At 54.0% G+C, this 25,032-nt stretch overlaps 1 protein-coding gene across 2 annotated transcripts in view; it reads left to right on the forward strand.

Annotated features, from left to right (window-relative positions):
- Positions 1–1,173: 1,173 nt before the first annotated feature.
- pola1 (polymerase (DNA directed), alpha 1) overlaps positions 1,174–25,032 on the forward strand; it is a 75,595-nt gene continuing 51,736 nt past the window's right edge. Inside the window, exons 1-26 of one of the 2 annotated variants that reach the window (XM_088638430.1) lie at positions 1,174–1,350; positions 2,118–2,242; positions 2,466–2,562; positions 2,832–2,912; positions 3,546–3,664; positions 3,854–3,916; positions 4,085–4,186; positions 4,295–4,451; positions 4,798–4,966; positions 5,129–5,310; positions 5,936–6,048; positions 6,509–6,622; positions 7,023–7,097; positions 8,500–8,638; positions 9,112–9,266; positions 10,296–10,380; positions 10,488–10,549; positions 10,812–10,901; positions 11,180–11,296; positions 11,444–11,619; positions 11,853–11,982; positions 12,317–12,436; positions 12,796–12,895; positions 13,213–13,337; positions 13,946–14,095; positions 14,503–14,625. In XM_088638430.1, coding sequence (XP_088494556.1) covers positions 1,302–1,350; positions 2,118–2,242; positions 2,466–2,562; positions 2,832–2,912; positions 3,546–3,664; positions 3,854–3,916; positions 4,085–4,186; positions 4,295–4,451; positions 4,798–4,966; positions 5,129–5,310; positions 5,936–6,048; positions 6,509–6,622; positions 7,023–7,097; positions 8,500–8,638; positions 9,112–9,266; positions 10,296–10,380; positions 10,488–10,549; positions 10,812–10,901; positions 11,180–11,296; positions 11,444–11,619; positions 11,853–11,982; positions 12,317–12,436; positions 12,796–12,895; positions 13,213–13,337; positions 13,946–14,095; positions 14,503–14,625 — 3,018 coding nt within the window. In that variant the 5' untranslated portion in view covers positions 1,174–1,301. The remainder of the gene's footprint in view (positions 1,351–2,117; positions 2,243–2,465; positions 2,563–2,831; positions 2,913–3,545; positions 3,665–3,853; positions 3,917–4,084; positions 4,187–4,294; positions 4,452–4,797; positions 4,967–5,128; positions 5,311–5,935; positions 6,049–6,508; positions 6,623–7,022; positions 7,098–8,499; positions 8,639–9,111; positions 9,267–10,295; positions 10,381–10,487; positions 10,550–10,811; positions 10,902–11,179; positions 11,297–11,443; positions 11,620–11,852; positions 11,983–12,316; positions 12,437–12,795; positions 12,896–13,212; positions 13,338–13,945; positions 14,096–14,502; positions 14,626–25,032) is intronic. The other variant, XM_088638431.1, reaches the window with a different exon arrangement.

Consider the following 25,032-nt stretch of genomic DNA (forward strand, 5'->3'; position numbering starts at 1 on the left):
TGCGGAGTATAAGTGATCTTCCGGGAGAACATCAGAGATGCCATCGGATTCGTTCTTTCTCGCTTGTCGGCACAGACTCCGGCTACACCCGCGCCTTGTGTTGGATACAGCGGTGAGGAAAGCGAATGACTGGATGGGCGTTATCTCTTTTATCTGACCCAACATCCCAGAGGTTCTCCCACGGCTCGGTGAATTAGCTGGGATACAGACGACACCGGCACCGGCTGTAAGAGAAGACAAGACACTGGAGAGCCTTTACCAGCGGCTGGGGGGTAATCTGATGAAGGGCTCGCAGTCATTTCAATTTCAGTTAAGAAAATGCTCTGCTGGCATGACTGACGTGAAAAGTCTGGCCAGATTCTTGAGCGTTAGGACTGTAACAACAAGCGAGTTAAAAACGCGTTCTGTTCCATGCAAAAACAAACACGTACAGAACGCGCTTGTACGAGAGCGAATTGCTCACGGACTTGCAGTGATGTTTGTAACGACGGTGCAGTGCCAACGGTAAACAGTATTGTAGGGACTCTTGCAATTTTACCTTTTTAATCATTCGCAATCTTTTTAATCGTCGTTGAAATGTTTAGTTCGTATTAATCTCCTTTGCTTTTAGTGTCAGAGTTTATACGGTTTAGCAAAATAAATTATATTCACAGTAGCAGGCAGATGCAGGTGTATAGGGAATGGGAATGGGAGAAAATTAGGGAAAGTTTCTGGTGGTTTGATGCCGACTGGTCCGTACTTCACCTGCAGCTATGTAGGGCGAACCAAAGCTCTATCGGTCAACGTGGGTTTTTGATTTATTCAATTGTCTCCGAGAACAGTACATCAGTACAGTTGGGTTGTTACAATTAAATAATATGTAGAAAGTACAGTACAACAGATTTATGAGCGCCTCAGATACTATGAATATGAAACTGCCCAATACCCATAAAGACTAAAAAAATAAAAACTCATCCAACTGCAAGAGATAAATAAATTAAGAAGAAGCTGTAATGTATGTTTAGTTGGACGGAAAAGCTTTGTAGCGCTTCAATGACTGAAACTACAAAGACCATCATTCCTTTAATCTTAATCCGCCGTCCCATCTTCCTTTATTGTGACGTAACGTCCGGGCGTGCTGTTTTCTGCCTCCGCGCACAAACGTACTGTGGGTATAAAAAAATACACGAAGCTCATTGGTCAGGTGTCTCCTGGCGTCATTTCCGCTGTGCAAGTTTTCCCGGGAAAGGCGATTGGCGCGGACTTGATTGTTTTGGATAGAAAGTGGAGGATTACGGTGTCAGAAGCATAGGGAGATCGTTATGGCTCCAGTATCCACATCAGATAAAGATGCCGATAATCACGACGGTGGTGAGTAGCAGGTCGCAAGTGCAGTGGGAGACCGGTGGATCAGCGATGAATTTAAATCACGTTGCGGGTGATATTTCTCTGCCGTCTGGGGCAGGCTGTCGCTTTTGCCTCGTCAGAGCGGTTGCTTTTCGCGAAGACGGGCCGTTGTGTTTAAGGGATGAGAAACCTCGCAGCCTCGGACGCAGCAGGACGACGCTGCAGTCTGAGCGAGTGTTTTGCGCGCCCGGCCGGGGCTCGTACGTCCCTCTTCCGCGGCCCCGGCGGCTGCCCGTGTGGTGAGGGTGCCCTCCCGGGGTCGCAGGCAGTTCTGAGTGCGGGAGAGCTCTTGCAGAGGTCGTTTCCCTCACTCTGCCTGACCCTCGTCGCAGGCGTGCGTGATGGCCTTTTGCTGGTTGGCACTGACGAGCAACGCTGTGGTGGAGATTTAAACATCCCCATGCGTCATAGTCAAGCGCCCATCCCTTCCGAGAGGCTGGCAGCGGAAAACCCGGAGACCTTATTTCGGAATGGCCGAGTATTGAGACAGGCGGAGTGACAGGTCACACCAAAGACCGGCTCTGTCCGAGGAGAGGGTTTGTGTTCATAGCAGGACAGCTTTAAGGGTCTGAGGGGCTTTATTTCTCAAGAGGCCCGAGGTCTTAAACAGATCTTTTCTTCTTTGCGTTTGACGGGTAGTTGATGGTTTTTAAAGACTTCAGATTAATTTGGTCCTCCTCTGGGCATCCTTCCCGCCCGTGAGCCTGAGAGATGATTTCTGTCGTGCTCAGACGCTGGAGACTCCTGTGGGATTGCGGTGTCGCGCTCCAGGAGGGAGAAGAAGGAGAAAACTGGGCGCAGGTCTGCCCTGGAGCAGCTGAAGAGAGCCAAGAAAGGAGAAAAAGTCAAGTATGAGGTTTGTGGCGGCCCGCTCCCTGCTGACATGCATGCTCGTTCTTGGTGCTGTGGGGACAGAGGGTAGTTTGGGGCGTCGCGCTCTCTGGCACTTCAGTAAGGTGTCGGGTGAGCAGGGCCTGTCAGTATGACATGGAGTGTGTGTGTGAGTGTTCTCAGGGCTGTGGTGTGCCGGCTCTCTGGTCTCTGTGGCGATGTGCTCTGAGTCTGTGTGGCCTGCGCAGGTGGAGGAGCTCACCAGTGTGTACGAGGAGGTGGACGAGGAGCAGTACTCCCGGCTGGTCAGGGAGAGGCAGGACGACGACTGGATCATCGACGATGGTGAGTCAGAGTGCGGCGAAGCAGGGCGCCGGCGGTCGAGCTCGTAGCCTGCAGTCATTTCCGGGAGTCTGTCAGTTCTGTTCGAGACAACCGGGAGTCACTGGTGGCATCTTTTTCACCTCCAGTGCGGGGATCCGGCTTCCTGCTCGGTGTCTCTGCAAGAGCTGTCACGCAGAGCGGCAGGGAGGGAGGGGGTTGTCATGAGTTGTTTTGACCTGTCCTGTGACTGAGCTTGCCCTTGGGCGTTAACGCTTGGCCTCTCTGAGCAGATGGGACAGGCTACGTGGAAGACGGGCGGGAGATCTTCGACGAGGACCTTGATGGGGATGCCCTGGACAGAGCTCCCAGAGGTGACGGATGTCTGGGGTGTATTGGGGGCTGGGGGGCAGACAGGGTGCTCTTGCTCTACAAAATGCCCGGCTGTGGTTAAGAATGAGTATCGTGGTAAATGTTTTTACTGTACGGCCAAATTCCATTTAATAACAGGAGTAGTAATTATTATTATTATTTATACCTGTAACGGTGTGCATTAGTGTAGCACTGTTAATCTCAAAAGTCCCCAAAGCTCTTTATGTACAGGTGGGATCAGTGAATTGCAGCCCCTCCTGGGTCCCATGGGTGCCATTCAGCAGTCATTCTGCCACACGGCAGCGCGGGTGGAGCAGTGTGATACCGCTGCGCTGGCTGACCTCAGGGGGGGCTTGAGGGAGGCCACATTGCTCGAGGCCAGAGTGGCGTTTAAGCCTGGGCTCCGAGGATAACGCCCTGTTCTTGTGGAGAGTGCTGTGGGATCTTTATTGCCCACGTAGTCAGGGCCTCGGTGGACCATGTCGTGTGATCCGCTGTGTCCCTGGTCACCATGCAAGGAGAGTGGCTTGGGAACAGCAGTCCAGAGGTAAAGCCGATGACGCTTGCAGCAACAGCGGTTTCCCTCGGAGGCAAGACGGCTGTGTGAACGTGTTGCCCTGTCTGTGCCTGTGCAGGGAAGGGGGGCGACCGGAGCACGGGCAGCAAGGAGAGGAAGAGTGTGAAGAAGGCAGCAGTGTCCAAACCCAGCAGCATCAAGTCCATGTTCATGGCCAACAGTGCAAAGAGCAAGGAGGTCAGGCTTGGTGTCCTTCACTCTTTTTCATCCAGCCAAAATACCTTAAAGAGAACTTTGTAACAGTGGTGTGGTAAAGTGGTGATTGTTCGATTAGCTTGAAAGTTAAATTGCACGATAACGATGGGTAATTGAGACAGCAGCGTTTATTTATGACTGACTCGGATGAAATGCTCTTTGGTGTTTCAGAAAGATGTTGACTTGTCCAAGGATGACCTCCTGGGTGATCTCCTGCAGGATCTCCATTCTGAGGTACTGTGACGAGAGCACCTCTCGTGCACGAGCGCCCCCTCTTCTGTGGACCCCCCTCTCTGCTCCTGGCAGTTCGGAGCAAGAGGTTTTGTAACTGGAGGGCAGGATTCTGTCTCCTGCTCTTGGTGTGAAGGAGCGGCATCGATGTGTTTCTCCCCCCCTTTCCAGAAGTCTCCTGTACTGACCCCACCGCCTGTCATTGCTCTGAAGAAGAAGAAGCCCGCTGGGGTACCCCCGAACCCCTTCTCTGTCAGGACTCCGACTCCTAAGGTACAGGAATCGTACCGCTGAGCCGAGTTTGTCGCGCGGCACGTTTCTGGGGATGAGCGAGGCACGTGTGCTCTGCCGCCCGGTGTAACGGTTCTTCCCCTCTGAAAGGCCCCGGCCGTGACGCCCAGCAGACCGGTCAGCTCCACGGGCCGGCGCGCCGCCGCTGACCTCTGCCCCGGGGTCAGGGCGCGGATCGCCCCCCTGGAGACCCCCGACACGACTGACGCCAAGCGAGTGAAGGTGGAGGAGCAGGAGCTGCCTCAAGGTACCCGCCGGCCGCCGGGCCGCTGTCTCTTCGCTCGGGGGACACTGCACCGCCAGTGAGCGAGAGCCCAGGGACGGGCAGTACAGAGTTCAGATTCGCCTCCTGAAGTGGAGGTTCAGAAGCCTACGTTTACGTTGCAAAATGTTCCCCACACTGAGTTTTGTGAACAGCGGGCGTTTCCATTCAGACGCTAGCTGACACTCGAGTCCGTTTGTACCCCTTCTCAGTACGTTTCCGGCCCACAGGACTGTTGCAGGGGAGAAGGCCCGCAGCCGCGCTCGGCGGAGCCCGGAGAGTCGCGCTGGGGCCTGAACATGCGTGTGTGTGTGTGTGTGTACTCCCCCAGTAGGGGGTGGCGCCGCTGACCTGGTGTTTGACGAGGGGGACTTCGACGAGCCCATGGAGGAGGGGGACGAGGGGGCTGCGGGGGGCAGCTCGACGGCGGAGGTGAAGGAGGAGCTGGAGCCGCGGGCCGCGGTGAAGGAGGAGGTGGAGCGGCCGGACGGCGCTCTCCAGTAAGCAGCAGTCCTCACTTCGCCACAGGGGCTGGGGGGTGGCCTCGGGGAGCTTTTCCTTCGCTGACTGAGCTGTTCTTAGCTGTGTGAAAGAGTCCTGGCGGGATAGTGTAGCTGGCGAAGCGAGTGGATCGGGGAGGTGTGACCGGCTCTCTCCGGCAGGCGGGCAGCAGCGGCGCCGGAGGCGTCGTGCTGGGAGAGGATGGAGGGCGACGGGGGCGCCGAGCCGGCCGTGGACGTGCAGGTGGACTCCAGCCGCCTGCCCTTGGTGGTGGGGCCGGACGGGGAGCAGGTCTTCCGCTTCTACTGGCTGGATGCCTTCGAGGACCAGTACAACCAGCCAGGTGAGCGGCGCTGTCACTGGGCCCGTCGGCTCCTTAATGTGAGGATGAGAGACCGGAGCCCTAGTCTCGCCCTAGTCCGGACGGCAGCCCCTCTCACTGCGCTCTGCGCTGGAAGATGTTTAAACCCTGTACTGTGCACGAAGTGAGGGGGAAATCGAACAGGTTTTCGGCTTGCTCATGTTTTGCTCCTTTCCCTGGAAACCTGGACAGCACAGTGTAGGACAGCGTGTCGCTTTGCCGGCACAAAAACACACTTGGTGAGCTTTCTGATTTGAGTTCAGAAATTCCCAGTAATTGTCTTTTTGTTAGCTGTTAAGTCTATTTCACTGAGGTATACACATCGGAGCTGCAAAAGCATTTTGGTTTTTAAAATATTCATTACTTTTAGTTATTAGTCTGTGGGTGAAAATCTGCAATAGATCTTATCTCAGTGACGTGAGATTAAGGTGCCTCGCCTGCTGAAGAGAGTTCACTTTAAGATGAGAAACAATTCCTTGCATGTATATCGTGCTTTACTCCCCGAATGATCGCAGACGGCTTGACAGACGTAGGAGGGGAGGGGCTGAGCAAGCGCAGACAGACGTGTGGGAAGGGGTTATCCTGACTCCGAGCTGCTGTCTTGCAGGTGTTGTGTACCTCTTTGGAAAGGTGTGGATTGAGCCTGCCCAGGCACACGTCAGCTGCTGCGTCGCGGTGAAGAATGTCGAGCGCTCGATGTACATCCTGCCTCGGGAGCATGTTAGTACCCCTCTTCCCAGCAAGAAATCGGCAGGTTTATCACCCTGCCAGGGGGTCCGGGGCGCCGCCATTAGCAGATGAAGTGGGCTCTGGCAGCACATAAGTGTCCTTCTGTCTAACGGACGATAGATGCTGAGCAGGAGCTTGTGGGTGGGCAGCCGTGCCTTTTCGGCGTACAGGATGATGCCCAGGGCTCCAAGAGGCATGCCTTGCAGGTTTCCAGCCGGGAAAATCCGGCTCCTTCTGCCTGAGGGCAGGAGCCTCTGCGTCGCAGAGTTGGTCCGTGTGCTGTGGGGCGGAGTGGGTGTAAAGCAGCAGGGCAGGACGCGTTGGGCAGGAGTGGGCTGTGGCAGCCACGGCAGGGTCCGACAGGTCCGCTGTCCAGTCAGCCCCCACCCCCCAGGCTGCCTGGGAGCCCTCTGGGATTGGAGTCGGACGAAGGGAATGTGCTCTCTTTCAGAAAGTGAACCTGAAAACCGGAGAGGAGTCGGACGTCCGAGTCACCATGATGGATGTTTACCAGGAGTTCAGCGAGCTGTCGGAAAAATACAAGATAATGAAGTTCAAGTCGAAGGTTTGGGACTGTGTTTGCTCCTGCTTATGAGTCTCGGGCGCACCAGGGAGTGCTGGGATATTTCAGTTGCAGGAAGTAGGAGTTAAGGGCTCTTTTGGGGATGGAGCTATATACAGTATTGGCAGTGTCTGAGATGAATAGTCTCTATAGAAATAACATTCTGTTGTTTCTTCCTCCTTCCGTTCCCCTTGGGCACTGACTCTGAAGTGTCTTCTCGTGTTCATTTCTCTCCAACGGTACCTTAACTGTTACAGCAGAACCTGTAATCAATATTTGCAGTTGGTTCGCTGTATAGTCAAAAGCCATCAGTTGAAAGACTATTATTTCAAAAAAGTTTTGTTTTTGCTTAGAAAAGTTTCAAGACAGCAGTGGTTTTTTTTTCCCCGCTTTGTCTCCTCAGAAAGCTGTGAAGAACTATGCCTTTGAAATCCCAGACGTGCCTTCACAGGCCGAGTACTTGGAAGTGCGGTATTCTGTGAGTAAATCCTGCCCCGCAGACCTGCTGTGCTAGTCCTCCTGTGATCACATTCAGACTGAATGCTTATAATTGACCCCTGTAGAGCAGGCAATCAAGGAAAAACACATTTGATAAGTCAGCTGATTGTCTGCAGCTTCTAATATATTCAGCATTTTTTTTTTGAAGGCCTTATTCATTCAACTAGTAAATGATGTTAAAATAACAAGTAGGTTGGACAGAAAAATTGATTCTCAATCTTTGGTGCATTCATCCAGAGCTTTACCTGAGCCACGGACGTACATTTTCTAAAGAATTTATTTCAAGTACAGTAAACCCTTGCTGTAACAGACTTCAGATATAATGGCGAAACTCCGGTAAAAGGGGGGTTTTGTCCACTGAAAGGATGTCTGTGTTGTCGCCTTGTGATCTGAAGCTGGTACATGCAGTGGAATTTCAAATCCAGTGACGGATGGCCCTGGTGATTTTGTAAAAGTCGCAGTATAGTTAATAAAAGAACCTGTGGTGAAGCTTTGTGTGTGATGGAGATCGAAGAGAGAGAACTGTTCGGTAAGGAATTGAAGATAATTTTCCAGCTGCGCAGTGCTGTCGAGACGCGTCTCTCCTGGCGTTCACTCCCGGGTAATACCCAAGTGTACAGGCAGGAGACGTCTACGCCAGGATATAAAACCAGCAGGAAAGCCCTCAGCAGTGCTGTGTGGGGATGCTGACAGCTCACAGACCCACTCCCACTGTTGTCAGCAAGTCCCAGAGACCGAGGCTCCTCGAGGACAGACTGAACGAGTTTCCCGCAGCCTGTTACCATCCCACACACACTAGTTGTTTGGGCTCGAAATTTCTCCCCGGTAATTGGACAGCTGACACCCCCATCTCCCGATGTAGTCGGGTGAAGAGAGGGAGTACAGTAGGTTCTCTCCACCTGCGTGGGTTCGCTTATTCCCGATTCGTCCTGGCGGACGAGGTCTTGCGTGGAAGAAGGGTGGAGCAGGGGGGCGCCGCTCTGTAGGCCGTTGAGCGTCGGGCAGACATGAGCGAGCTGCCCTGCCCCCTGCCCAGATACCCTCTGCCCAGCAGGGTAGATGCTCCTGGTTCTGTCGGGAGCTCCTGGTTAGCCGGTTAGGTTATTGTAAAATTGTGGTTCGTTTTAGTTGATTAACGTAAAGCCAGTGCATTAGTACTTTGACTGTCACCTAAGGGAGGGTTCCTTATGTCTTTTTACCATGCAGACTGTATTCTGTAGTAAATCATGCGACAGCAGAGGGGTGGACTTGGGTATATGCAAGCTTGGCCATTCGCAGTGGCTCTCTGGACGTCCCTGCTGTCCTGTATTGTGTATGGTCTTGCTGGTCCTGCCACACTTCCTCCTGATGACTGTGGACCTGGTGCGGTTCTGTTCTTCCAGGCCGAGATGCCCCAGTTGCCGTCGGACCTGAGGGGCGAAACCTTCTCCCATGTGTTTGGGACCAACACTTCCGGCCTGGAGCACTTCCTGCTGGGCCGAAAGATCAGGGGGCCGTGCTGGCTGGACATCCGGGCCCCCCGTGAGTGCAGGGAGTGCTGAGAGTTCTAGACTCCACAGCCACAGGGTTGCGGGTTTGAATCCGTGGTAAGGGCATAGCTGCCGCACTGTTGAGCGTTCAGATCACTCCGGCTGCTGCCCTCCTGTGCGGATGGGTCTCCAGGTCTCCGTCGGGAAAGGGCTTGTCTTTATTCCCAGCTTGCTGAGTGTTCTCTTCAGGAAAGTGCTTGATGCCCACAATGGTAAGATCATTGTGGAGGTCAGCTGTCTGCTTGAACCTGTTGGTTTTTTTTTTTTTTTTTTTTTACAAGGTGGAAGGTAGTTTCAAAATTATTTACAATTTGCTACACCTTCGCGTTTACAATTTGCATTTGTTCTGAAAGCAAATGTAGGCGTGGCCGGAGCGTACTGACCGCCCCCCTGTCCTGCTGCGTCCCGGCCTGTGGGGGCCGGAGCGTACTGACCGCCTGTCCTGCTGTGTTGAATGTTGTCCAGAGCTGTGTAGCCCCTCTGTGAGCTGGTGCAAAGTGGAGGCCGTCGCCACGAAGTGCGAGCTGGTCTCCGTGGTGAAAGACCTGCCCCCCCCTCCCCTGGTCGTCATGGCGATCAGCATGAAGACCGCACAGAACGCCAAAACCCACCACAACGAGGTGAGGAGCCCCCCCACCCAGCCTCTCCCCTCTCACTCTAAAATCCCGGTTCCCGGTTTCGTGTTTCCTGAATGGCCGAGTCCGTGGGCATTGGATAAAGGGACTTGTGCCTTTCCAGCAGGTGTTCTGTAACATGAAATGGACAAAAGTATTAATAGGAGGAGGTCCCGTGCAAAAAAGGTGTGTGATCTGGGCAGGTGTACCTCATCAGAAACGGGGGATGCTGCGCGGTTCAGGGAGTTTTCATGGACTAGTGGGAAGAGCTGTGGCACGGGAGGGTCATGGGTTCGAATCTCAGGTGGGCTCCAGGTCTTTATAAACAGGCAGTCTCCGGGCTGTCACTGTAAATGAGAGTGTCCTCTCGGCTGGTGTATCAGAAAGGCGTGCCTTGAGCTGCCCTGTTGATCCTGCAGGCTGCTCGGGAGAATCAGCTGAGCCGTCCTTCTTAAACTGCAGTGCTCTTTGAGCTGGGGTTGAGGCTGTAATTTCTTCACACAGTTCTGATGGAGGATGCAATTAGTCAAGCTTGCTCCTTCTCTGTGTACCTTCCACTCTGCTGCACTCTCTGGTAAACACCAGGCAGAATTCCCAGCGGGAGAGAAATGAGATTTGAGAAACATAATTGCTGGGACTGATTTGAGTAAAAAGCTCTGGGTTTTGAGCTTTCCTGTCTCAAAGGCATCAGCTGACCGGTATGAAAGGCACTGTGGGAAATCCTAATACTGGGGTTGTGTTCATGAAAATATATGGTGTTTTTGGGCAAGTGTGCTCTTTAACTGGAAACACCTTGATATCATCACAATATGTTTTGCAGCACTTTTCCTCATAGGTCTGCATTCCTGAGTCAGGGAGCACAGAACATCTGCACATGGAGAAAGTGTATTGTACCCTTTACCCGTTGGGCCTGAGATTTCAGTTTTGTTCCTGTGCTCTTGGACCCTGTAAAAAGCCCCTCCTGTGAGCTGTGCCCCTGCAGTCCAGTCCAGGCCCCTGCTGCAACCTCTCTCTTGCTCTGTGCCCCTGCTGCAGATCATGTCCCTGGCCGCCTTGGTCCACCAGGGGTTCCCCATGGACAGAGCGCCCCCCCAGCCTCCCTTCCAGACGCACTTCTGCGGTGAGTGTGCTCCCTCTCATGCCTGTCTCCCTGTCGCCCGGCTGCTCCCCCTTGTCTGAGCACGGGAGGCGGCGGAGGTGCTGACTAAAGGGACTTCTGTCTTCCAGCCATCAGCAAACCAAGTGACTGCATCTTCCCATACGACTTCAAGGAGGCTGTGAATAGAAAGGCAAGTGGTGTCTGTCCGTCTGCGCTTGCTGCGTGCAGGTGGGATCACGTGCTTAGAAGCTGGACTTTCTTCAAATTCATAGAATGTTGTTTAGTAAAGCAGAGCATGTGTCATCTTTAAGATCTGCGTGCGCCTGTTATTTGGGGATTAGGGTTAGGGTTAGATTTTTGATAAGAATGGATTTTCTGGGTTTGCCACCTGTTGGAAAGGGCTAGCTTCATCTGTGCAACATTTAATGGTCTTCTTCCTCCGTTCTCTCCAGAATGCTAAAGTAGAGATAGCTGCTACAGAGAGAACCCTGCTGGGCTTCTTCTTGGCCAAGGTTCACAAGATCGACCCGGATGTCATTGTGGTGAGTGGCACAGGTTTTTGAAAGAGGAGTGTGCACTGCACATTCATACCTTCAGTTACACTGAGACCGCAATGTCCTGGCTGTCATTGTCAAAGGGAGAAGAGCTGTCATTGAGGTTGCAGAATTCACCTCTAAGATGGACAGATTGTGATTGTAAGCGCATGACAGTCCTACTGTACCTTTGGTTTTGCATTCTTTGCTTTCAAGAACTTTTGCAGGTTTACCTCTGGGCATGAGATTGCACTGATTTTATTTATTTTTTTTATCCTTTTCTGAAGGGTCACAACATCTATGGGTTTGATTTGGAAGTCCTGCTGCAGCGAATCAGTGTGTGCAAGGTGCCTCACTGGTCCAAGATTGGCCGCCTGCGGAGGTCTGCTATGCCTAAACTTGGGGTGAGTTTCTTTTTCGCGCATTTAAGGCTCAGAGATCCGCAGCCTTCTTCCTGTGTCCCGCTCCGTGTGGGGGCGGGCGTGGTATTTGGAGCGATGTCCTCCAGGACGGTGACTCGAGACACTCGTCTTCCCTCTCGGCCTTTCCAGGGGCGCAGCGGCTTCGCGGAGAAGAACGCTGCCTGCGGCCGCATGATCTGCGATGTCGAAATCTCGGCCAAAGAGCTGATCCGCTGCAAGAGCTACCACCTGTCGGAGCTGGTCGCACAGATCCTCAAGACGGAGAGGGTGACGATTCCTCAAGACAACCTCAAAAGCTACTACAGGTGAGCCCGGGTGCTGCTTATTGATTGCGCTTGTGATTGTCAGACACGAGTTAGTGATTTAAGTCGGGTTTTTTTTTTTGCTGGATGCCTCTTCAACGGTTCCACCACTTTGGCCCTTGCTTAGTTTTTGGCTGTGGTTCTTGGTGCCTTCTTTCGGGCACCTGATGGCCCTGGGCCCCGGGCTGCTCCCACGTGCCCAGCTGCTAGCCTGCTCCCGCTTCCTGTCTCCTCAGCGACTCCGCCCGCTTGCTGTACCTGCTGGAGAACACCTGGATGGACGCCAAGTTCATCTTGCAGATCATGTGTGAGCTGAACGTGCTCCCGCTGGCGCTGCAGATCACCAGCATCGCGGGGAACGTCATGGTGAGCCACCGCCGCGGGCGCTGGGCCCTGGCGATGTCAGAACACGCCTAATAGACACGTTGGGTTGGATGGATTGTAGGTTAAATAAACTGTTGACAGAAGTTCTGGAATATGCTGTTTTATCAGATGTATCCAGTGGGGTTTTGTGATGTTACTCTTCCAGAAAGGTTGCTTTTGCATCCGTTAAGTACTAATGTTCTCGTTCAGCTCCTGCATTTTCCCAGCCCGCTGCAGTGTGACGGGTCTGTAGCCCATCACGCCAGGTGCTGAGTCGATTCAAATGGGGGAAAAACGAATCGACAAAACGTTGAGAACTGAACGTTTGTCTTCGCAGTCGCGTACCCTGATGGGGGGCCGCTCCGAGCGGAACGAGTTCCTCCTGCTCCATGCTTTCCACGAGAGGGACTACATCGTGCCTGACAAACAGGTCTTCAGGAAGCTGCAGCAGGACCCCGTGAGTTGCCTTTTCCTCAGCACCCAGCCCCAGCAGCTCTCCAGGGCGACTGCTGGTCTCGTTAGGTGGAAAAATCCTCCTCGGTTTGCAGAAGAACTGGAAACCTTAGGTGTGGGTGTTCCTGGCGTGCCATCCGGAGGGATGGTTAGTGTCCTCGTGTCCCTCCTCTCCTGTGACGGGGACGATCGAGGGCCGCTATGGGCGTTGTCCATGCGTTCCCAGGCTCCTCTCCGTTACTGGCGTGGCTTATCCAGAGCTCCTCCGGACTGGTTGGTTGGCTGGAAGGCTTTCTGGTCATCTTGAGCGACGGGACATGCTCTCTGCCCATTGCTGAACACCCCCGATTCTCCTGCTTTCAGGGGGACGACGAGGAAGAGGTGGATCTGGGGAAGGGCAAGTCCAGGAAGGTGAGGAAGAAGGCTGCCTATGCCGGAGGGCTGGTCCTGGATCCCAAAGTTGGTAAGACTGGATTGAGAGAGGGCTCTCCTGCGAATCCGCGGATACAGACAGGGCTCCGTGTGTGAGGAAAGCCTCACCCCCTGGACATCAGCAGCGCCAATGCTGGCTGGCGCTCGTCTGCGGGTAGGGTGCAGAGTCCGAGAGATCGGGCTGCTCCCCTGTGGAACGCATGTTGGAAAGATGGGAAACAGCCTTGGAAGGCTGAGCACTGGTCTTCTCGGCTTCCGCAGCGCCGCGGAGGCTGCTGGCTGGTGAGAGAGGCATCGTTTTCCCCTGAAGGCGCTGGGTTCCAATTGGTTTGCCTTCCTGTGTTCCAGGTTTCTATGACAAGTTCGTGCTGCTGCTGGACTTCAACAGCCTGTATCCCTCCATCATCCAGGAGTTCAACATCTGCTTCACCACTGTCCATCGAGTGGCGCCGGGCTCCCAGAAGAGGACTGAGGTAAATCTGTGCTGAAAAGTAATTGGATGCTCTTTCAGAGAGCTGTGAGATGTTCGCCTATGGTGGTTTGAGTCTTCAGTGCCCTTCCTCCCTTTGCAAATGATGAAGCTGTATGTGCAGCAGGAGTGTTAGATATGATCCTGCTCCCCGCGAGTGTGGCTAAGCCAGCTCGTGATGACAAACGAGCTTGTAGCCGAATTCAGGCCCAGCGCAGTTTATAATGCAGTAAGTATTATAGACAATGTCCCAGATGAAGCGGTGGTTTTGAGTGGTGTGGGGAGTTAATGTAAATAAGGGGCTCGTTCCCAAGCGCTGTGAGGGTTCATCCCAGAGGTGTTTATCTGTGTTTTCCACAGGGGTGCTTCACAGTGCTCTTTCTCAGTTATTTGGATTGTACAGAACTGATCTACTAACCAACTGTAATATTGTCTGTCCAAAGTGTGAGTAAATCGCTGGCACTCTTCTCGAGAGGCCGTCCGCAAACCAAGCTGGTGCCAGCGGCCTGGTGTCCCCAGCGCAGCACCGCAAGTGCCCCGCTCCGGTGGGGAGCGGGCGTGTGCGTGCAGGGGGCTGGCCGTCACCTCGGATGTCGGGGCGTCTCGTTTCAGGATGAGGAGCAGGATGACATCCCCGAGCTGCCCGACCCGGACCTGGAGATGGGCGTCCTGCCCAAGGAGATCAGGAAGCTGGTGGAGAGGAGGCGGCAGGTCAAGCAGATGATGAAGCAGCCCGATCTGAACCCCGACCTCTACTTGCAGGTACAGCGTCCCCCCGTGTCCGTGCCGTGTGGGACAGAAGGCGTGCCTCTGGCTGTGGCTCCCTCTCCCCGTTTATCTAGTGTTCCCGACGGTCGTGATCAGGCAGCGGCTCCGCCCTGAAGGTGCAGCCGTGCTTGAGACTTCATGAAAGCTCGTCCAGAGAGCAGTCTTGATCTCCCGCGACGGTAAATCTTCCTCCGTCAATTCAGGCCAGGTGCCCAGCTGAATAATACGGGCCCCCTCCACATCGGGAATCGCACCTGTCGCTTTTTTTCCGGACCGGTTTACAGAAGCTAAGCCTTGAGCCGTACCGCCGCGTGCCTTCCGTGGAGATGGCGGCCCCGCGGGGGTCTGGCCCGGGACCGTGAGCTCGGCCCTCTTCACCGAGACTCTCGTGTGTTCCGCAGTACGACATCCGGCAGAAGGCTCTCAAGCTGACGGCGAACAGCATGTACGGCTGCCTGGGCTTCTCCTTCAGCAGGTTCTACGCCAAGCCGCTCGCAGCCCTGGTCACGCACAAAGGACGAGAGGTAGGCTGCGCCGTCCTGCCGCCGGGGGGCTGCTTGGGAGTTGGTAGTCGATTTTTGCTCGTCCGGCCGTGGCTTGAAGGAGCCCAGGGTATCGACTTGTACGTGGCTGGGCGGCTTGTGCCAGACTCCCACCACCCTCCGTGTAAAGAGGTTGCTGGAGGAGTTGGCTGGATTGACTCCCTCAAGGTCCTTCAGGACTGCGACTGTTTGTATCGGGTTCCCTCGCAGTCGGCTCTGCTCCGCTCAAGGCTTTAAGGGTTCAGTTCTTCCACCCTGACCGCTGGAAGGACATTCCTGCTCTTCTCCGGACCGATACGGACTGCAGAGAAATAACATCTATTAATTAGTGAGGTGGTGATCACAATAGAGCACGGTTTTCACAATGAGGTCTTGCTAGTGAATTGTATAATTTTGACATCCCTTGATTATAAAAAAGAGCATTTCCAACTGTATACCCTGACAGTCTTCCTCTGTTTTTTCTTTTCCGTAGTACTAAACACGGTCTTTTCGTAGGGAGCGTCTTGTCATTTTATAATTGCTTTATAAAGTGTGTTCTTTCTCCTTATAGTCTTCTTAATTGAGGTATGAAACTATTTGCTTTTATTTGGTGTTCAGCAGTCTGAAGTTTTTATGGGAGTCTGAAGTTTTTATGTTTCAACCACTAGAGAGCGGTGTCATTCTTTTGAATGTCTGAATCATGTGAAAGAATGGGCTCTGCTTTTCTTTTTAAAAGCTTTGTGAGTTATCTTGCATAAAATAAGGAAATACTACTCATGTTTTTTAATATTGGCGTAATAGAAGCAGATGTGTAACAGGTATTTGGCACACTTGAAATTAATCCCCTGGGCCTGAATGAATTGTGAACATCCTGCAGCAGTACTGGATTGAATCAGATATGATAACTCTTATAGTTCAGTCAGCAGGCATTCAAGCTTACACGCATATTTAGGTTTAGAACTGGTTAATGTATTTTCATCTCAACAGTGTTGGAAGCGTAAAACAATAAATACAATTAGAATATAAATAGTTAAAATATATAGTGGCCACTTTCACAACATGTATGGTCACTTGCATTGTTAAGAGCCTTGTGGCAACCTTGTTGTGAAAGGCACTGTATAAAAATGAATTGAATTAAAAGGGTAGAATTCGAATTAAAGTGTATTAAAATTGTACTATCCACTAGTAAGACTTTAAGAATGTTGGTCAGAACGCAGAATATTGATTCCAGGGCACCTAACAGCGCCTAGATGTTGCTGTTTTGGAATCGGCCCAGAGAGAAGCAGCTAGATATTTTCTTGCACCTTTCCAGCACCATCCATCCAGCCAGCTGGGCTGCTCAGAGGGCTAATAAATTTTCGGGCCTGAAGAAATGAGATCCGGGCGCTGAGCCGTGTGAGCTCCCAGCGCGGGCGTGAGTGAGCCCCGCGGAGAGGCGGCGGCGGCGGCTCTCTGGCGCAGCGTGGGAAGTCTGCCAGCTCTCTGATGTCTTGCCAGAGGAGCCCAGTAACCTTTCGGGGGGCTTCAGATAGCCAGTGGGTTGAGTTTCCACGTAGCGGGTGGCCCAGCTGTCCGGGTCCGCGGTCGTTTTCCCAGCTCCTGTCAGGTGGGGAAGTGGTGTGCCCCGGCGCTCCGTTTTTCCCCTTTGCAGACGGGGCAGCGGTGAGGTCTCCCGGGGGCGCTTGGAGCGCTGTCCTTCAGGCACCATCCTGATGGCGGGAGTAACGGATGAAAGCGGGTCTTGTCCCAGATTCTTGGCATGACTGGGCCTTAATGCTCCAGTCTCCCCTCTTAGGAGATCAGGGCAGCTCCTCCTCATAATCCCCATCTCTGAACTGGCTTCATGACTCTGCTCTCCTCCCCACTGAGAGCTGGGGTGTGGGGAGCATGCTGGCGCACTATGGCTGCTGTCGCATCATCCAGGTGGGGCTGCAGATTGGTGTTGGTGCAGGGGAGTCCTGCAAAACGCTTTGAGTGGAGTGTCCAGAAAAGCGCTATATAAGTGTAAGCAATTATTATGATTATTATTTTGTGTTTGATAGTTAGATGAGCCTTGATTTCTTCAATCCCTGATTTCTTCAGGGATTTTTGTTTTTTTGCTCAGCTGATTGTGAGCCATTGGGGAGGGCCAGCAGTCAGACCCAGGCTCGAACCCATGTCCGCAGAGCTCGGCCTGCCCTCGGCTGTTTGCCTTTGCTGGCTGAGCCCCTTTGGGACACGCTTACGAAGGCCCCGCTAAGCTTCCGTTTTCCGTTTCACCCAGCCATTGTGCCCGGTCCTGCTCGTGCTTCATTCTGAGGTGGCCGGGAGTCGCTGTGGTTGGGTTCCGAGTTCAGAGACTTTTACTGGTGGAAACAGTGGCCTCCTGCCCTGGATCTGCAGAGCCCCCATCCTCCTCGCCTTCTTTTCATCTTTTATCGGTGTCTAAAGTTCGCTCAGTCCAGATTAATAATCCTCTAACTGTTTCAGTAAAGTCCCCAAGACCATGCGGGGTGCCCACTTCTGCTGTTCGTAAAACAGCCGCAGGTGCTCAGCGCCCCGCGTCGCTCTCTGGGACCTGTCCGGGACTGGTGCTGCGCTGTACCGGGCTTCTCCGGCTTCAGCGACCTTCAGCGGACTGGCATAGCGGTGCTGAGGCACGCCGAGTACGCCTGCCTGCAGATTATCACAATTACCCGGTATCCCCGCTGACGCTGCGGTCGGCCCTGGCCTTTCTGGCGCTGACACCTCGGAAAGCAATACGTCGTGCGCATCTGCTGAGCCTGTTGAAGGGCATTATTAATAGTCCTCCCAGCAGTTCGGAGAAGTGCCATCGGCAGTGTAAATTAATTGGATCTGCGCTTCTGGTGGTGATGGCAGGCGGGACAGCTGTGCGGAGCTGGGAGGCTCTAATCCAGGAGCTGCCAGCCTGCTGATACCTGTTCCTTGTGCAAGAGCATGAGAATCCCTCCTGACGACCGCTCCAGCGTTCTCATGACCTCACGCGCTGCGCAGGGATTATTATTACACCGAAGCAAACTAGTTGGTGAAAGCTACTTTCTCATCAGCAGCCCATTCCGTTGTGCAGCGGTGGTGGTTCCGGGTTTTCTTGGTCTAATCTGAGACGGGGTCCGAGCCGTCTTTAGGTGCAACACACTAGGGCAAGACCTTGCAGTCCTGGGGCCTGAGACCCCAATTTCTGCTCGTTTTAATTCTGGCTGGGTCCAGCTGCCCCATGGAATCCTTAATAAAACTGATAACACGACTGTTTCATCCCCGTTTAATTGTTTTTAATGAGTATAGGCTGGTTTAAAAAGCTGGACGTCTGGGAGTCCAGGTGCCCAGAGATGTTCTCCGTGTGGCCTGCGGCTGGGAAAACGCAGCTCTCTGGATGCCCCTGACGTGGGTTCAGGAGTGAAACGAGTATAAAGATCCGCTTCTCCTGGCCGTTGTAGACGGCCTCCGTTTCGAGGTGCAGCTTTATGTTTCTGGGAACCCACGTGGGTTTTTCCGAATGCTGGCTTGACGGGTGGGTGAATATGGGTGTCGAGGGATGTGTACCAGCCCCGGCTCTGCCCTTTCGGGATGCCAGCCTCTTCGCTGGAGCCCGACTTGCTCTTTTGCCACTTTTTTTCCCGTGCACAGCGGGGAGCAGCAGGGTGTCTTTCCAAAGGAGCTGCGAGCCTCTGCTGTGGACGGTAGTGCCGCTAGCGCTGCCGCCCCCGGCCCCTGGTGCGAGAGGAGGAGTGGCTGTGACCACACGCCTGACTGCGCGTGGAGACCCCAGCTCGGACAGCCGGTTCTGCCTCCAGGGCCCGGGCGGCGGTGTGGGCCCGGGGGAGCTCCCCCACGTCTGTCCAGCGGTAGCTCTGCCGCGCAGGTCTCCTGGGATGACTTCACCTCCCAAGCACGCCTCTGCTTCACGGCCTAATCCCGTTCCCCAACCCCCCCTTCTTCCTGCCGCGGACGGGTCCTCCGAGAAAAATTAAACCGATTACCTTGTCAATAAATTGGCCTTGTGTGAAAATGACTGCAATGTTAAGAGCTGTAATTTAGCTGCGGCGGGCCGGACAGAGGCATGCGAAACGTGATCTAAGTAAACGGAGCCTGGCCGCGCGTGTGCGCGCCTGCTTGTTAGAATTACAAAGGGCACTTCTGGATTTCCAGGAATAGGACACACAGCCCCGAGGATCGTGCATAGCATTGTCCAGGCAAGCACAGCCGCCCTGCTTAGAGGAGGATTTGTGCTGGATATCACTTGACTTAACAAATAGTCACAGTAGGTGTAATTGAATATTTTTGGATTTGCATTACGGCAGTGCTAAACAGGACTCGCTAAGTCTTTGTATCTGGTTCCCATCAAGGGCTGATAACCTTATTGGGAAATGTGTCCAGTACATTGGCACTCCGAGTGCCCTCGCCGCGCTGCTGGACAGCACTGGAGCTCCTGGCCCGAACCAGCTCCGGGCGGCTGTGTGGAGTGTGCTGCCTAGAAAGTTGAAAGGTCGCGGGTTCGAGAGTCCAGACTGATAATGCTCCCAGCTCTCAAGTCTGAGTCAAATGTGATGGCTCAGGGCTCTCCTTGTTTTGTTACAAAAAAAACCCTTTGTTAGGAGCAGCACTTGTACACACTGTAGATGTGTGCGCTACCTGAGGTTTGCCTTGCTTTGGCATGTCTTGTCTTTTTTTTTTTTTAAATGGTTGTCTTTCAGTGTCCTCGCAGTGGAATCCTCAACTTGGTGGTTGTTTTTAAGTTAAGTTGGTTTTCCCTCCGACCTGACAGCTCGTGATTGTCCGTCTCAGGTGAAATAAACAATGAGCCGATGCACCAAGACCTGCTCTCTTCGTATTCCGTTGATGTGACCTTTCCCCCCCTCTGCTGCGACGAGCCGTGTGTCCTTGTCTCTGGTGGAGCACATGAGCCACGCGTGTCTCCTGGTTCTTGAGAAATCTGTGTCAGATTGCCATTCCGGGAATGCGGATGGGGAATTTCTCTTTGTACTATTATTAATGCTAATCTGCCATTGCATCCAGGAGCAGAATCTCCAGCATGCCAGTGATGTGACAAGAATGATTTCTGGAGGCTGTATCAGATCAGAACAGGCTTCGCGAGCTGAATTTCAGGGCCTTGACTTTAACACTGGAATTTAGAAGGGCTATCTCTCTGTTTAGTAGCTACAACTACAAATTTAATATCACTTTCATAACTGAGGCGATAATAGTTTACAAATAGTCACTGTCATAGTTACATTAAGCTTGATTACAGTGCAATAGAGAGTGTATCTGGAATTCTGCATGTGTGGCAGGTGATTGAGAATAACCTAATCACCTAGACGCCTTCGCCCAGCGCAGAATCAGCAGCGAAGGCTTCTGATCGCGATGACGCTGAACTGTGTCTATCGCGTACGCCGGTTCGCGGGCCATTTTAATCATGTCACCAGCGTACGGTTACAGAGGTTTCAATAGTTTTATAGGCTTTCACTTAACTTTTGTCTTTTCTTTAAAGACGGATGGTTGAAGTCAGTATGGAGCACTGGAAGCGCTCAGATGTGATAAAACAACAGGTGCTGTAGTGTGGTCACTCATGGGTATCGCCCATAGCCCGAGTGAAGGAGAGGAGAGTCTCAGCTCTTCGTGCAGCGCGGGGTTTTCCTTTGGCCCAATTCACCAGGGGGGTCTGACCTTGAGATCTGGGCTCTGCCTGCAGTCGCAGGGCAAGATGGGCGTCTTTTTTTTTTCCCTTCTCCGAACTTCCTCCGAGGCAATTCCGACACTTTTCCGCGATGCCTAACGAGGAGCCGAGCCACTTACGCTCATTAATTAAGGGCAGATGCTTTTTAACTGTAACAGCGCACCTCTGTTTGTCAACAAGGGGAGCCTGAAAGCCCTGGTGCTGGGGGGAAAGAGGGGGTGAAGTATTTGATTTGTGACTAGCACTTAAATAGAGTGCTAATCCCCTGCATCTCAGCATTTCAAAGAACTGCGGCTGTAGTGCTCTAATTTCAGTAACACAAGCTTCACGAGGGGATCTTCTGCCAAACTGTTCTGAATAACTAATCTTTTTATTTATAAGACCCAGGACCACACATACAACCACACGGCCGGCCTGCCTGCCTGGGGTCTTTTTTTTCTATCACATCTCATTAGAAAAGGAATTGGATTCTTTATATACTGTATCAGAAGGACCGGCGGCACAGCTGTAAGAGTATCTCTTACAGCTTACCAGTGATTAAAATAAATGGATAATTGAACCTGGCAGCAAGGCGAGGTCCAGATAAACGATTCTCGAACAGCCTTTAATGGTTTGAGTCCAGAACTGGCACCGGGGGCCTGTTCTGGGTTTGAATCCTGCCCAAGCCCCTGATTTATTGTTTGTCATTGAGTAGCTGCTAAGCTGTGCGTGTAAATCAACAAGTCTGCTTTTGTCACTCAAAAGGGTGGCAGGACAATCCTGTTTTTTCTTTTTTTTTTTAAGCAAAAGGCAAGTTGAGCTTATTTTTGTCACGGCTCTCTCCACGTCTGAGCCCAGAGCGGGAGCCAGGCGGCGAGATGCGTACGTACGCAGAAAAAGGGGAGAAAAAGAAATGGGGTGCAGGGTAGAAGAGGGGTGTCTTGCCCTGGAAACGGGCATCTGAGCAACAGTGGGCTCCTGTCCCCACGCCCCTGGGGGTCTGAGCTGCGCTGCGGTCTCTGCGACGCACAGGGCTCCGGGCCCGAGGAGCCTCGTGCGGTGAGGCAGTCTTAAAGTCCGTTGGGGCCGCATGCTGGCGGGGTGCAAGCAGGCCGCGCCCCCTCCCTGCGATGGCGGTTATGTGGCTTGTGCCGCGCGTGGTTGGGAAGGTTGTGAGAAGCGTAGCGATTGGAGGTCCTCTGGGTCTGTTTTTGACTTGCGTTCCCAGAAAGTGGCAGGGAGACGCGGAGCACTGCGGCCCGTCTTGGAAGAGCACCGCTCGCGGAAGTGCAGTCGGCGGATCAGGAGAGAGGCCCCTCGGAGAGTCGGGGGGGGGGGGGGGGGGCAGCCGAAAGATCTCGCGCGGGAGGCAGTGACATTTCTCGGAGGGATACGGCGTCTCCTTTCGGAAATGAGAAGCTTGTTAGAAAAAAAGGCCTCAATAAGGTCGTTTCTCTCCCGCGACCTAAACTACACCCAGCCTGAAGCTCCTGTGGCACGATGAGCGCGTAGTTGCCCAGCCACAAGTTTAAGCGTTGTGGCTACAAAACTGAGAAAAGGGGGGTGTTACTGATTAATGCTTGTATGAGGAGTCGGAGAAAAGGCAGCAGGATCAGGAGAGAGGCTGTGCTGGTGCCCACGGGCTGCAGCTCCGAGCGCCGGCGTTCCCCCCCCGCCTGGGCACTGTGGATGGCCTAATGATGGCTCGCCGTGAGTCTTTAAATTACAGCTTGCCCTTCTGCGAGCTTTAAGAGAGACAAGTCTGTCATTAAAACATCAGGCTGATCCTGTGTGCTAATGTGTCCTTGAACCCACCTCCCGGTTTGAGTGAGGAATGAGAGGCTCTTTAGGCAGCCCTGCTGTCGGGGCGCACAGCTGACAGGAAGCTCATCCCCTGCCTGCCATCCTGCGGGGGTGCCAGGCGTGTGCGGGAGACCCACAGATGCCGCGGGAGGCAGTGGGTTTGTGTGGCAGCCTCGACAGGCTGGCCCGCCGCCCCCCCCCCCCCCCAGGCGACACCCCACGCCCACCTCACCACGGCACGGAGGTGCACGGCGCGGGGGACCCGGCCCTGTTGAGTGAGGCGTGCGTGCTGGCAGAGTGTAAGAGAGTCTAACGGAGCTGGCTGCACCGAGGCTCGAGGAGGAAGCTGTGCTTTTCCGCGCGCCGCAGCGTTGAGCCGCTGTTGCTCTGACCGCAATTAATAAGCCATTAGCCGAGCTGCGGATTTAACCCCGGCAGAGGGTAGTCAAAATGTAATTAAAGTCGATGGCTTTTCTCTCTTGGAATCCAGTTGTCGGACAGCTAAGAAAGTTGAGTTGTGGTGTCGATCTCGGTGGTGGTGCGGCTCTCCCTCTCTCCCCCCTTCCTTGCCTGGAGAACGAGTGCATTCCTTGACCCTGCGCGGTCTACTTGTTTTTCTCAGGGGCTGCAGCCTTCTCCCCCAGCTGTCAGTCCTGTCAAAATATTGGCCGGCTCATCTGCTCGCAGAGGTCAGAGGTTAATGAAAACTGTGACTAACTTGACACGGATTGGTGTCAAGGGGCTGGGGGGGGGTTGAGCAGAAATCTAATTAGACAAGGAGGGCAATTAATTCAATCACTTATGTCAGGCCGCGACTTCTCCGTGTAATTGGAAGTCTGTAATCTGGGGACACCTGGATCCCATTTTTTTTTTACATGAAATGCGTTTCGTGAGACAATTAGGAGAATGTAAAGCCGTGGAGTGCCGATAAATTACTTCCAAATGAGTGTAAGTAGATTCCGAGAGCCCGTTCCACAAGTGCCGAGTGCTTCGCTCCTCGCCCGCCTGGCTCCGCTGCTGGAGGCGGGGCTGGGCTGTGTGCTCAGGGGCGGAGAGTGGGGGCTCGCTTCCGCGCGTCCTGAGCGTCCTGAGCGTCCTGAGCGTCCTGAGCGTCCTGAGCGTCCTGAGCGTCCTGAGCGTCCTGAGCGTCCTGAGCGTCCTGAGCGTCCTGAGCGTCCTGAGCGTCCTGAGCGTCCTGAGCGTCCTGAGCGTCCTGAGCGGTCGCTCGTGCCGGTCAGTGCTGCAGCCGACTCCCTGCCCAGGGGCAGGCAGGAAGGCGTGAGGGGCAGAGGGAGAAGACCTCTCTCTCCCTGCCCCTTCTGTCTGCACCCTTTCCCAGGGGGTTCCAGGATCCCCACTCCGCATAAGCAGCAGCCACACTCATCCTCATCCTCACCCCCATGCTTGAGCTCTTTTTAGAACTCCTCTGTTCAGTCACAGATTTCAGCTTTTCTCCCTGCGACCGGACGCTCGCTCGCTCGGCTGCTCTGTTCCTTGTCCCTGTGCTTTCCTCCCGCTCACACCTGATGGGGCTCAGCGGCAGGACCCTTTATTCTTTTTCCTCCCTTCTGCTTTTTAGTCTGGAAGCAGCCTCTGCTTCGGTCATTCGATAATGAATCTGAAGCACAACTGTGTTAGCAGCACGTGGAGGGGCTGACCGTTCCCTTCAGTACTTCAGTGGACCTGAAGTATCCGTCTCTTGGCTTGGAGGCCATGGGAGGTCAAGGGAGGTCAGAAATCCTTCCTATCAGCCAGTGAGCTTGTTTCTGGTTGGCGTTGCCCCACAGAGCGCTGTGTTGCGAACCTGTTCTTGTAAACGGGTGGATGTGAGTCTGTAACAGGCGCTGGCCGAGGGGTGTTTATGGGCCGACTGTCGGCCACCTGCCATCCCTCCGCACCTGTTCACATGACACGGGGGATAATCCGCAGAGCCTCATTAGCAGAGGCTCGTTAATTAGCGAGGGTGTCCACCGACATTTAGTCTTGCATTTCTTTTCCCCGAGCGGTCCGGGCTGCGAAGGTGCCGTCTCTCCGGAAGGGGGCCGGCCTCGCTGCTGGCAGCTCCTCCTGCCTCGGGTGACCTTGCGTGGTGCGGTCAGTCCCCATGGAGGGGCTGGAATAACTCAGCCCCCCAGCTACCACCTTCCTTCTCTTTTCCAGCTGGCCCCCCTCTGCAAGCCGGCGGCGCGAGCAGCACTGCAGTCCGAAGGAGATGATTCCTGCGGCCGGAAATAGCCCCGTGTCCTTGGTGGCAGCGACCCGCGGGGGGCAAAGAGGGAGCTCGGGCAATTGCTGATGACAAGATGTTGCGCCGGCTGTCTCAGTTTGCGCCGGCTGAGCTTAACGCGATTATTTATGCCCGACGTTGCCCACCTGTTAGGATCTCTCTCGCGAAAGGTCACCCTCTGGTGCCGTGTCGTCTGACTTGGGCCTCAGCGGCTCTCGGTCGCGCTGGCCATCGCCGAGCACCCCCCCCCCCCCGCCCCGGGGCTGGAGTGACCGGGGGACAACTGTTTGCGGAGAGGGGCCGAGTCTGGTTTCAGGCATTGTCTTGGACGGGCGGCGCGCGGGGCCAAGGCCTGCCACGAAATTAGCCCTGGCATGTGGGTCAGGGTCTGGCAACTGCTGCCTCGCGGAGAGGGGGAGGGCGCGGGGGCGCGGGGGCGCTTTGTGCTAGTGGGTTAGGGTGGCTTTGTCTCCTGCCTGTCCTGGGGTGCAGTGTGAATTGCGGGGGGAGCCGTTCGCCAAAGGCCTTCCCGCTCTCTTCATGCTCTGTGTCCCGCTTGGGTCGGGGCAGGTGACGGACATGGCCAAGCTTGATCTCTGCGTGAAGGAAAAAGCTCTTTTACCCGTCCTTGGTTTGCGCTGCACTTGTGCGCCCATTTGCAGCGATCCACACGCTAGTTAATCGTGTTTTAGCTTATTTAGCTGTGAATTACTTCAGCGTCGGAGGCTTA

The sequence above is a fragment of the Lepisosteus platostomus genome, chromosome 7 (assembly GCF_059453375.1).
Source record: "Lepisosteus platostomus isolate fLepPlt1 chromosome 7, fLepPlt1.hap1, whole genome shotgun sequence".
Lineage (NCBI taxonomy): Eukaryota > Metazoa > Chordata > Actinopteri > Semionotiformes > Lepisosteidae > Lepisosteus > Lepisosteus platostomus.